General features: G+C 36.5%; 1 protein-coding gene across 3 annotated transcripts in view; it reads right to left on the bottom strand.

The window, feature by feature from the left end:
* CENPC (centromere protein C) overlaps positions 1 to 12,810 on the bottom strand; it is a 79,559-nt gene that overhangs the window by 46,417 nt on the left and 20,332 nt on the right. For 2 of the 3 annotated variants that reach the window (XM_055297453.2, XM_055297454.2), the window contains exons 5-6: positions 11,898 to 11,997; positions 302 to 587 (exon numbers count right to left, since the gene is read on the bottom strand). In XM_055297453.2, the coding sequence (XP_055153428.1) occupies positions 302 to 587; positions 11,898 to 11,997 (386 nt within the window). Of the gene's footprint in view, positions 1 to 301; positions 588 to 3,273; positions 3,441 to 11,897; positions 11,998 to 12,810 lie in introns of those variants that run through there. The other variant, XM_055297456.2, reaches the window with a different exon arrangement.

Raw genomic sequence — 12,810 nt, 5'->3', positions numbered from 1 at the left:
ACACCTGCGATTACAAAAAATATCGAGAAAATACAAATTGTTTCTCGTAGGAAGCGATCAAATACTATCAGAGAGAAAACACATTTTTCCAGACTATAGAAAAGTTAACCCCTAAACTTCTCTGAAGTACACTTTAAGGCCTTCCTTAATTATTATAAACTGAATATATGCCAAATGTATACTTTCTCATAACATGTTAATATTCCTCCTTCCTTACTGTAAAATAATATAACAAGACTGAATTACCATTTTTTAATACAAAAAGTAAAAGTGCGTTAACATTATTTAAATAAAATGATACCTTTTTTTGGTTTTAACTGAAACCTCTGTACTTGAAGGCAGCATATTTACTGAATTTTCAAAAGTGTAAGTCTCTCTCTTTTGGGCACAAGATGGAATAACATTTTGCGATGCAGATGTTTTTGCATCCAAAAGAACAGAAGGTGAGCCAACAGATAAGTAAAATTCTTCATCAGCTTTACTGTGATGATCATTTGTGTTTCTACTTGACTTTTTTTTCGAGTCAGGTGTATTTTTGGAACTAACATCAGTTGCCAGAATTTTCTGATGAACTTCATGGGACTGAACTAGAAGAAAATTATATAAAGATATTTGTCAATTAAAAGAATAATAAGAGAATCAAGCAGGCTTTTTAAAAATTCTGCAGTAATTTAATCAGAAATAGTTTTCAGAAAACTCAAAGTCATTAAGATTAGAATCAAAGATCTATGACTAAAATAAGTAAGTACTTAAGATTCTTCTATCTTTGGGCTAAAAATTGGTGACCTAGGGCAGCTAGATGATCACATATTTACACATACACACATGGAATATAGATATAACAGATATATAGAGATACGACACAAGCATGTGTGTATATATACATACACAGTATATATGTATATGAACATTTATCTATAATGAGAAAATTTAAAAGAATATATCCATATTCTCTTAACCCTCACCCTTCAGAAAGAGATGGCATTTCCCTGCTTCTCCCTCTAAATACAACTAACTTTCCTGGAAATTATCCATCAATCAACAACAAGACTCTGGAAGCTGGAAGAAAAAAAGGTAGACTAGCTAGGAAGCTCAAGACCAGGAACAGACAAGTCTTAGGTTTTCTGTCTGTCTCCCATACACCCCTGGACTGGTTACTAGTATAACCTGGAACCACCAATAGGTGAAAGACAGGGTGGAGGCTGGGTGGAAATGCATTCTCTGAACAAGGTAAACCCAACAAAGACCTAATGAGGAAACTCAAGCCCCATTCAGCACTCTCGGCTATGGAGCACTCCTTACTACCTGCATTGGCAAAGCAACAAAGCCCTGGGCTGTGCTATGGGACTGTAGCAGTAAAGGAGCTCATACCAAGCCAGTCTCGCTTCTACAGTCATAGATGGCAGGCGGTATGACCCGCATGAAGCTGCAGAGTAGTGAAACCCCTGACCTTCACAGCCCAAGGCAACATTTTGATCCACTGATAGTATTCACACCCCAGGCCATCCCAGTCCCCACTTTACAACCAGGGCACCAGCAGACAGTCTAATCTGAGGCAAGAGCAGCGTAAGAGAGGCCAGCAAACTCCTGTCCTCCACCCAATGATAGAAGGAAACCCAGGCCCAGCAGCTTCTAACCAGAACCCCACACAGGTGAAAAGGACATCAAAAGGCATCTTCTACCCACTCCAGACAGCACCAGCAGGAATTCAGCTAGAATCCTAACAGCATTAGAAAATGAAGTAGAACAAAATACCACTGCTATTACTCTGAACACTTAACTATCATTGAAAATAAAACTCATAAAACTAGGAAAGAGGGGCTGGGCGCGGTGGGTCATGCCTGTAATCCCAGCACTTTGGGAGGCCAAAGCGGGTGGATCACTTGAGGCCAAGAGTCCAAGACCAGCCTGGCCAACATGGCAAAACCCCATCTTTACTAAAAATACAAAATTAGCCAGGGGTAGTGGCACATGCCTGTAATCCCAACTAGTCGGGAGGCTGAAGCATGAGAATCACTTGAACCCAGGAGGCGGCGGTTGCAGTGAGCTAAGATCACACCACTGCCCACCAGCCTGAGCGACAGAGCAAGACTCTGTCTCAAAAAATAAACAAATAAATAAATAAATAACGCAGGAAAGAACCTACACATTAAACCAAAATAGGGCAACTATGTGCTGTAACAAAAGATTTAAGTAGTCTAAGAATCCCCTAACGTAAGTAACCAAATCTCAGGAATACAATCAAAACAACTCATCATACCAAAACCAAAACAAATAAAAAAAAAAACCAAAAAAGTAGGAAATAATGATCAATAGACATAAACGAGATGAATTAGATTTTAAAATTATTTAACAAGAAATTTTAAAGCAAACATCATAAAATGCTTTAATAATCTATTACAAATCCTCTTGTAACAAGTGAAAAAGAAACTCTCAAAGTAGCATTTAAAAAAAAACAGTTTTTTGGATATTAGCCATTATCAGTAAGTAGTGATTTTTAAATATTATTTTAAATCTTCCTCATAACAGTGATGTAAAACAAATCAAAACTACAATGAGATACGACATCACACCCATTAGGATGACTATAATTTATAAAAACAAAAGATAACAACTTGATGTAGAAAAAAACGGAACCTTTGTGCATGCACTGCTGGTGTGAATGTAGAATGACAGTCACTATGAAAAGTGTACAGCGGATCCTTAAAAACTTAAAATTGAAAGCAGGAACTCAAACAGATACTTTCACACTAATATTCATAGCAGCATTACTCACAATAGACAAAAAGTGAAAACAACCCAAGTGCCCATCAACAGATTAATAGATAAAAAGTGGTATACACATACAATGAAATATTACCCAGTCTTAGAATGAAATTCTGGTACATACTGCAACATGGATGAACCTTGAAGACATTATGCTAACTGAAATAAGCCAGTCACAGACAAATTTTGTCTGAAATTCATAGACAGAAAAAAGTAGAATGGTGGTTGCCAGGGCTGATGGAAAAAGAGATACTGTTTAATGGGTACAGTGTTTCAGTTTTGAAAAATGAAAGAAGTTCTATGGATTCCTGGTGGTGATAGCCTCACAACAATGTGAATGTACTTACTGCTACTGAACTGCATACTCAGAAATAAAGTGGACAATTTTATGTTTATATTATACAATATTTTAAAATACATTTCTTTAAAAAAGAGCAAAGGAAGCGACGTGTGTATATAAACAAACTAAAACAAAAAGTCTTGTAAAGTTAAAAAATATTAAAATACCTGACAACAGAAATAAGTAACAGCAAGTATTTAAGTTGGGAATTCGTTGTTTCATTTACTATGTCTGCATAATATAACTTCTTAACTTGGTTGCATAAAACAACCATTTGTTATGTTCATGGATTCAGTAAGTCAGGAATTCAGCACAGCACAGACGGGACGGCTTCTTCCATGAAGTCTGAGTCCTGGAATCATCTGACAGTTTGTTTACACATATTTGACACCTGGTCTTGACTGCAGGCTGGGAGTCTTTCTCTCCGTAATGGCTACTTTGGGCTTCTTCATAGAAGAAGTCTGGGTTCCAAGGGCAACTGGAGAGAATAAGAAAGACAGGAAGAGAGAGAGAGAGAGAGAGAAGGAGAGAGAGATCCAGCATGCCAAGCAGAGCCATATAGCCTTTTATGACCTAGTCATGGAAATCACATGCATTACATACGCCACATTCGATGTGTATGTACAAACAACCTCACTGAAGTAGATGGGGAGAAAAGGTGATGACCTAAGAAAGATCGGAAATGAATCGAAGGCCAGGTGTGGTGGTTCATGCCTGTAATCCCAGCACTTTGGGAGGCCGAGGTGGGTGGATCACCTGAGGTCAGGGGTTCGAGATGAGCATGGCCAACATGGTGAAACCCCGTCTCCGCTAAAAATACAAAAATTATCTGGGCACAGTGGTGCGTGCCTATAATCCCAGCTACTTGGGAGGCGGAGACAGGAGAATCACTTGAACTCAGGAGGCAGAGGTTGCAGTGCACCAAGATTGTGCCATTGCACTCCAGCCTGGGTGATAAGGGCAAAATTCCATCTCCAAAAAAAAAAAAAAAGGAATGAATCAGCTAGGCATGGTGGCTCACACTTATAATCCCAGCACTTTGGAATGCTGAGGCAGGCAGATAACTTGAGGTCAGGACTTTAAGACCAGCATGGCTAACATGATGAAGCCCCATTTCTACTAAAAATACAAAAAATTAGATGAGCATGGTGGCTGCTGCCTGTAATCCCAGCTACTCAGGGGGCTGAGGCAGGAGAATTGCTTGAACCTTGGAGTCAGAAGTTGCAGTGAGCCGAGATCATGCCACTGCATTTCAGCCAGGGCGACAGAGGGAGACTCTCTCTCAAAAAAAACAAAAAAACAAAAAATGAATGGCATCTGTAAGACTGAAGGCAAAAGAAACTGTACATAGGCACTATTCTCTGGTTGATAAAACTGTTTTCCATAGGATATGAGTCAACAATTCTGACACTCTTTTACATGTATACAGAAATGTAAAAGTAAGTAAATGGATGTTGAATGGTGAATGCCCAGTTTCTCATTCATGTAATGGGAGTTTACAGATAAGCAAGAGGAGGAGGCTAGAATAATCCACGTGGTAATGGATTAGAGTCAGAGACACCAATATGAATTTACGATTACTTCAACATAGATACAGATAGGTACATTTAAAGATATTTACAGATACGTGTTGATACACAAGTTAGTGTACACACACATATATTTACCCAGCTCCATCAGTTGAGAGGGTCTAGAAGCAACAACTCCACAGGAGTGACAGCACACCTAGCACTCAGATCTTGGTTTCTAATACCATTACCCAGTAAAAGAAATCATGATTCCATGAAGAAATGGTTGATTCTGGGATGGGGCAGGAGAGCATCTTGTGGCTCCAAAAGGTATGAAAGTGCTCAGAAACAACAACAAAAATGGGCTATGTCAAAGGGACACTGGAACCAAAGTAAGAGCTTCTATTAGCCAAATCTGGAACAATTTGAATAACAAAATAAACAGTAGTGAATTATAAAGTAGAAAATAAAATTTCTCCATCAAGAAAAGAACAAAATAAACCCAATCAAGCAGAAGGATGGGAAAAAATAAAGAGCAGAAATCAATAAATCTGAAAATACAAAAATACAGAAAATTATTGCAGGAAAAAAAAACTACAAAATGATAAACCTCTATCTAACAAAATTGACAACTATAAGAAGACACCAACCACCAATATGTGGAATAAAATAGCGGCTGATATCACAATAGATTTTGCAGCCATCAAAAATAGGGTAATGCTTCTCTTTGAAAACTGGCATGAGACAAGGATGCCCTCTCCCACCACTCCTATTCAACACAGTATTGGAAGTTCTGGCCATGGCAATCAGGCAAGAGAAAGAAATAAAGGGTATTCAAATAGGAAGAGAGGAAGTCAAACTGTCTCTGTTTGCAGATGACGTGATTGTATACTCAGAAAACCCCATCGTTTCAACCCCAAAACTCCTTAAGCTGATAAGTAACTTCAGCAAAGTCTCAGGATACAAAATCAATGGCAAAAATCACAAGCATTCCTATACATCAATAACAGACAAGCAGAGAGCCAAAACATCAATGAACTCCCATTCACAACTGCTACAGAGAAAATAAAATAGCTAGGAATACAACTTCCAAGGGACGTGAGGGATCTCTTCAAGGAGAACTACCAACCACTGCTCAAGGAAATAAGAGAGGACACAAACAAAGAGAAAAAAATTCCATGCTCATGGATACGAAGAATCAATATAGTGAAAATGGCCATACTGTGCAAAGTAATTTATAAATTCAATGCTACTCCCATCATGCTACTATTGACTTTCTTCACAGAACTAGAAAAAACTACTTTAAGTTTCATATAGAACCAAAGAGCCCATATAACCAAGACAATCCTAAGCAAAAAGAACAAAGCTGGAGGCATCACACTACCTGCCTTCAAACTATACTATAAGGTTACAGTAACCAAAACAGCTTGGTACTGGTACCAAAACAGGTATATAGACCAATGGAACAGAACAGAGCCCTCAGAAATAACACCACGCATCTACAACCATTTGATCTTCGACAAACCTGACAAAAACAAGCAATGAGGAAAGGACTCCCTATTTAACAAATGGTGCTGGGAAAACTGGCTAGCCATATGCAGAAAACAAACTAGACCCCTTCCTTACACCTTATACAAAAATTAACTCAAGATGGATTAAAGACTTAAATTTAAGACCTAACATCATAAAAACCCTAGAAGAAAACCAAGGCAATACCATTCAGGACATAAGCATGGGGAAAGACTTCATGACTAAAACACCAAAAGCAATTGCAACAAAAGCCAAAACTGACAAATGGGATCTAATTAAACGAAAGAGCTTCTGCTCAGCAAAAGAGTGAACAGGCAACCTACAGAATGGGAGAATATTTTTACAACCTCTCCATCTGACAAAGGTCTAATATCCAGAATCTAAAAGAAACTTGAACAAATTTACAAGAAAAACAAAAACAAACAATCCCAACAAAAAGTGGACAAAAGATATGAACAGACACTTCGCAGAAGAAGACATTTACGTAGCCAACAAACATAATTAAAAAAAAAACTCATCACTGGTCATTAGAAGAATGCAAATCAAAACCACAATGAGATACCATCTCACACCAGTTAGAATAGTGATCATTAAAAAGACAAGAAACAACAGATGCTGGCAAGGATGTGGAGAAATAGGAAGACTTTTACACTGTTGGTGGGAGTGTAAATTAGTTCAACCATTGTGGAAGACAGTGTGGCGATTCCTCAAGGATCTAGAACCAGAAATATACCATTCGACCCAGCAATCCCATCACTGGGTATGTACCCAAAGAATTATAAATCATTCTACTATAAAGACACATGCACATCTATGTTTACTGCAGCACTATTTACAATAGCAAAGACTTGGAACCAACCGAAATGCCCATCAATGATAGACTGGATAAAGAAAATGTGACACATATACACCATGGAATACTAAGCAGCCATAAAAAAGAATGAGTTCATGTCCTTTACAGGGACATGGATGAAGCTGGAAACCATCATCCTCAACAAACTAACACAGAAACAGAAAACCAAACACTGCATGTTCTCACTCATAAGTGGGAGTAGAACAATGAGAACGTATGGACACAGGGAGGGAAACATCACACACCGGGGCCTGTGCAGGGAGGGGGGAAAGGGAAGGGAGAGCATTAGGACAAATACCTAACGCATGTGGGGCTTAAAACCTAGATGACGGGTTGACAGGTGCAGCAAACCACCATGGCACATGTATATCTATGTAACAAACCTGCATGTTCAGCACATGTATCCCAGAACTTAAAGTTAAAAAAAAATACTTAAAAAAACTCAAAAAAAAATACGGTAATGCTATGAACAACTTTATGCTTACAAACTTGACAGATGATTAGAAAAAATGGACCGATACCTCAGAAAACACAAACTACCAAAATTCGGTCACAATGAAAATGATAATCTAAATAGTCCTATAACTACTAAAGAATTAATACTGCTATTTAAAAGTTCTTGAAAAAAAAAAATCTCCTGGACCAGATGATTTCACCTGAGACTGTTACACCAAATAGTTAAAGGATTAACACCAATTTTACACAGTCCCTTCCAGAAATTAGAAAAGGGAATAATTCCCAACTCATTTAATAAGGCAAATATTACCTTGATAACAAAACCATACAAACACAGCATTAAAAAAACTATAAACCAATCTCTCCTTACTTAAATACAAAAATCCTCGAAATTTTACCAAGTCACATTCAACAATGCATAAACAATAGTAATAATGCACAATAATTGACATTTATAGGTAACTACACCCAACAACAGAAAACATTTTTTTAAATGCCCGTGAATCATTCATAAAGACATGCAATATCTTGGGTCATAAAACAAATCTTCATAAATGTAGAAGAACTAAAATTACACAGTGCATACTATGTCATAAAGGAATCAAGATCAGAAATTAATAAGGAAAAGATACTATGAAATTACCAAACACTGGAAAATTAACACACTTCTAAATAATCAATAGGCTAAACTCTGAAAAGATATTTAAAAATACATCCAAATAAGTGAAATGAACAGAAAATATAAGATACAAAACCTGTGGCATGCAGCTACAACAGTGCTGAGGGGGAAATTTATGCCAAATGAATACATTTGAAAAGGGAAAAAGAGCTCAAATCAATAATACACCATGACCACATGGAAATTTTATGCAAGGCTGGTTAAACATTCAAAAATCAATCTGTATAAGCCACCATATCAACAGATCAAAGAAGAAAAATCATATGATCATATGGATTTATGCAAAAAATGCATTTGACAAAATCCACATTACCTATGATTAAAAATTCTCAGCAGAGTGGCAGGAGAAAATTTCCCAACCCTATAAAAAACATCTATTAAAAACTTACAGCTAATATCATATACTTAATGTGAAAGATCAAATGCTTTCTAAGAGCAGGAACAAGGCTAGAATTTTCACCCCATCCTTTTTTTTTTTTTTTTTGAGACAGGATCTGACTCTGTACCCAGGCTGGAGCGGGGTGGCACTAGCACAGCTCACTGCAGCCTCAACCTTTTGAGCTCAAGTGACTCTCCCACCTCAGTCTCCCAAGTAGGCAGGGCTATAGGCACACGCCACTGCACAGGCTAAATTTTTGTGTTTTTTTGTAGAGACAAGTTCTCACTACGTTGCCTAGGCTGGTCTCAAACACCTGGCCTCAAGCGATTCTCCCACCTCAGACTCCCAAAGTGCTGGAACTATAGGCCTAAGCCACGGTGCTTGGACCCATCACTGTTATTTAACACAATACTGAAGTACTAGCTAATAACAGTAAGAAAAAGAAATTAAAGACATAAACTAAATTTACCCCAAACTACCCAAAATTATTATTTTAAGTGGCACAGTACCAATTTCAGTGAAAATCATAGAACAGACATGTATACCTAATATAATCATTATTAAACAACATTGACTCAGAGATTCTAGCAAAGGCAAGAGGACTGAAATAATCAGATTAAACATAACAAATAAAACCTCTCTTTAGCTGATGACATGGTTATACAGCTTAAAGAAAACTAAAAGATTCCAATTTTTAAAGGTCTAGAATTAATTTTTTTAAAAACCTTGGTAAGTGCTGAATTAAAATTTTGGTATAAAAATTAGCCTCATAATTTAAAAAATGTTCAGAATAGTACAAAAATTATAGTACAGTTAGGATTAACCTTAACAAGAAGGTCAAAGACCCAATACTATGAGGGAGGGGAGAATGGGGAGCCAGGAGACAGACTTTATTAAAATATTTTTTATGATAAAACATGAAATTTACCATATTAACCATTTATGAGTGTACAATTTAATGGCACTAAGTACATTCATAACACTGTGCAACCATCATCATTTCTAGAACTTTCATCATCTCAAACAAATTCTGCACACATCAAACATTAAATCACCATTACCCCCTACCCCAATCCCCTGCAACCTCTATTCTGCTTCCTATCTCTAAATTTACCTATTATAAATACCTCATGTAAGTGTAACTACAAAATTTTTGTCCTTTTTTGTCTGGTTTATTTCAGTTTGCATGTTTTAATGTGTTCAAGATTCTTCTATGCTATGTTACACAGCAGAACTTTGTTTTTAATGACTAATATTATATTCTATGTATAAATCACATGCTGTTTATCCATTCATCTGTTGACGGACACTTGGCTTGTTTATACCTTTTGAGTATTGTGAATAATACTGCTACAAATATTAGTATACAAATGTTTGCTTCCATCCCTGCTTTCAATTCTTTTGGGTATATACCTAGGAGGGAAGTATTGGGTCATATGGTAGTTCTATGTTTAACTTTTTGAGAAACTATCAAATTGTTTTCCACGGTGGCTGCACCATTTTACATTCCCACCAGTGATGCACGAGGGTTTTAATTTATCCATATCTTCAACACTTATTTTCCTTTTCTAGTTTTAAATAATAGCTAACCTAGTGAGTGTAAAGTGATATCTCCCTAGGGTCTTGATTTGCATTCTCTAATGACTGAAGATTTCAAGCATCCTTTCATATATTTATTGGCCAATTGCATACCTTCTTTGGAGAAAGGTCTATTCAAGTCCTTTGCTCATTTTTATTTGGGTTGTTTGGTTTTCTGTTGTTGAGCTATAGAAGTTCTTTATATATTCTGATTATAAATCTCTATCATCCTTTTCAGGTAAATTATTTGCAAATATTTTCACCTAGTCTGGTTGCCCTTTCACACACTTGACAGTGTCCTTCAGATTAATTTTTTTTTTTTTTTTTTTTTTTTTTTTTTTTTTTGGAGATGGGGTCTCACTCTGTCGCCCAGACTGGAGTGCAGTGGCGCAATCTTCGGCTCACTGCAAGCTCCAGCTCCTAGGCTCAAGCGATTCTCCTGACTCAGCCTCCCAAGTACCTGGGATAACAGGCACTTGCCACCACGCCTGGCAAATTTTGGTAGAGATGGAGTTTTACCATGTTGCCATGCTGGTCTCAAACTCCTGACCTCAACTGATCCACCTGCCTCAGCCTCCCAAAGTGCTGGGATTACAGGCATGAGCAACCACTCCTGGCCCCAGATTAACATTTTTATCAGAAAGAAACATAATTTATTTTGTAAAAAACCTAAATAGCATAAAAAATGTGAATTCTCACAAAATTACCACATAAATTAAATGCAATTCTAGTTAGAATTCCAAAAGTTTGTTTGGAATTGGATAAAACTAAAAGCTCATAGAAAGAAAAAAGGCTGCAGAATGGCAGTGGAATAGTGAAGGTATTTATATCAGGACATACTATAAAGCTACTATTAGTAACAAGAGTATTGTGTTGACAGACAAAAAAACAAATATATCAAAATTCAAAAGTATGTTGAATGTTATGTGAGATTTAATATATAATAAAAGTAGTACATTCAGAAGAGAACAGGTTTTTTTTAAATTTAATAAACAGATCTGACACAACTGACCACCTGGAAGAAAACAAACTTAGAAGATTATGTTATGTTACATACCGAAACACATTCCAGATGGTTAAAGACTTAATTTTATTTTTTAAAAAAAGGTTTTCAGGTGAAAAATCTAAGTTGGGATAAGACAGAACTTTTAACTAAAACAAACTTAAAGCTATAAAAGTCACACATTTAACAATTAAAATCCAACAGCCAATAAACATAAGGTGCTCAAACTCTGGCAATCATGGAAATGGACACTAAAGCAAACATGAGATTGCTTAATATCAATGAATGGGCAAAAACATAGAATAGTAAATAGACTATCAGGTAAAAGGTACTCTTACACTATTGGTGTAAAAGGAAATTATAATAGCCTTTTCTGAAAGCAGGTACAAGCACAGACACATACAAACACATATGCCTTTATTTTTTTTTCTCATTTATGGGGACCAGTTAAGGTACAGAACTATTCAAAGGCTACCTCAGCAGAATGATAGGAGTAATGACTAAATTCTTATTTTAAACCTTTATTAACTCAATAGAGTAACACTCTTTTAATCTGAAAAATGAAAAGAAAGAAAACTTTAGAAAGTAGTAGCATGTATCACTGACTAAAGGAAATGGAGAAGAGAGAAAAAGAGCACTGACCATGGAGTTGTAAGGAAATCAAAAACCAATTCATCCATTTCACAATTCACAGTTCTGTCTGGGCTGACCCTGACCTTCATACTCAAAGCAACACATGCACCATTAGCATTTCTCACTTTTTAAATATATCCAAGCAAATAATGCCCATGGAGATGCCACCAACCTGATCTGTTGGTGGCTTCATTTGGTTCTACAACAAACTGCAGAGAGGCTTCTTTCTTCCTTGAAGAAACTGGAACTGACTTTGGATGTGATTTCTGGCACTGAGCACAGAAGAAATACAACATTAGAACTATTTTGTTAACTTACCAATTCTGATGAAATGTATTTGTTTTTTAAATGGGGGGAAAAACAAGTATTCTAAAACAACAAACCAGATGTTAAGAGTTTTATTCTACTTTTTATTTTATTTCTAAAGTAATAGCTACTTTGGAAAACAATCTGGCATTATTCAGTAAAGCTGAAATTTCATACAACCTATCACAGAAACAATATTGCTCTAAACAGCAACTATGTGGACAGAAGACTGAATAAACTTATTAAATAAATAAATTATAGTATAGATATACCATATTACATATGTAACAATGCAACAAATAAACTACAATAATATAAATTATTATTTTAACCAGAAAAAAAAAGCAACCTGCAGAAGTACATAACAATCCTGTCTATGTAAAGTTCAAAATAGACACGTAAAACACAGTAGTATTGAGATTCACTCTGCAGGAAAGAGTTAACATAGGAGGCTTGATATATTTAAAGGGCCACCTTACAGGGCTACCCCTTGGTTGGCATCTGGAGACTTGACTTTTAGAATGTTCCCTCCATTACCAACAGACAAGGTTGCACCTACTGTGCCAGCCTGCCTAGACTGTTTGTATAAACACTGTGATCTGTGGTGAACATCTGCTTTCTTTCCTTCTGGGAGTGTGAAAATTTTGGTAGGCAGAGGATGCCTATGGGACCAACCCCCAGTGAAAACAGGCTGAGTTTCAAAAGGCTTCTCTGAGGAGAAAAAATGTATACACGTTACTGCATTTCACTGCTGGAGGGAATGAGTACATTCTATATAG

Source organism: Symphalangus syndactylus, chromosome 10, assembly GCF_028878055.3.
Source record: "Symphalangus syndactylus isolate Jambi chromosome 10, NHGRI_mSymSyn1-v2.1_pri, whole genome shotgun sequence".
NCBI lineage: Eukaryota > Metazoa > Chordata > Mammalia > Primates > Hylobatidae > Symphalangus > Symphalangus syndactylus.
The sequence above is the reverse complement of the archived record's forward strand: the minus strand, read 5'-3'. Positions and strand labels throughout refer to the sequence as shown.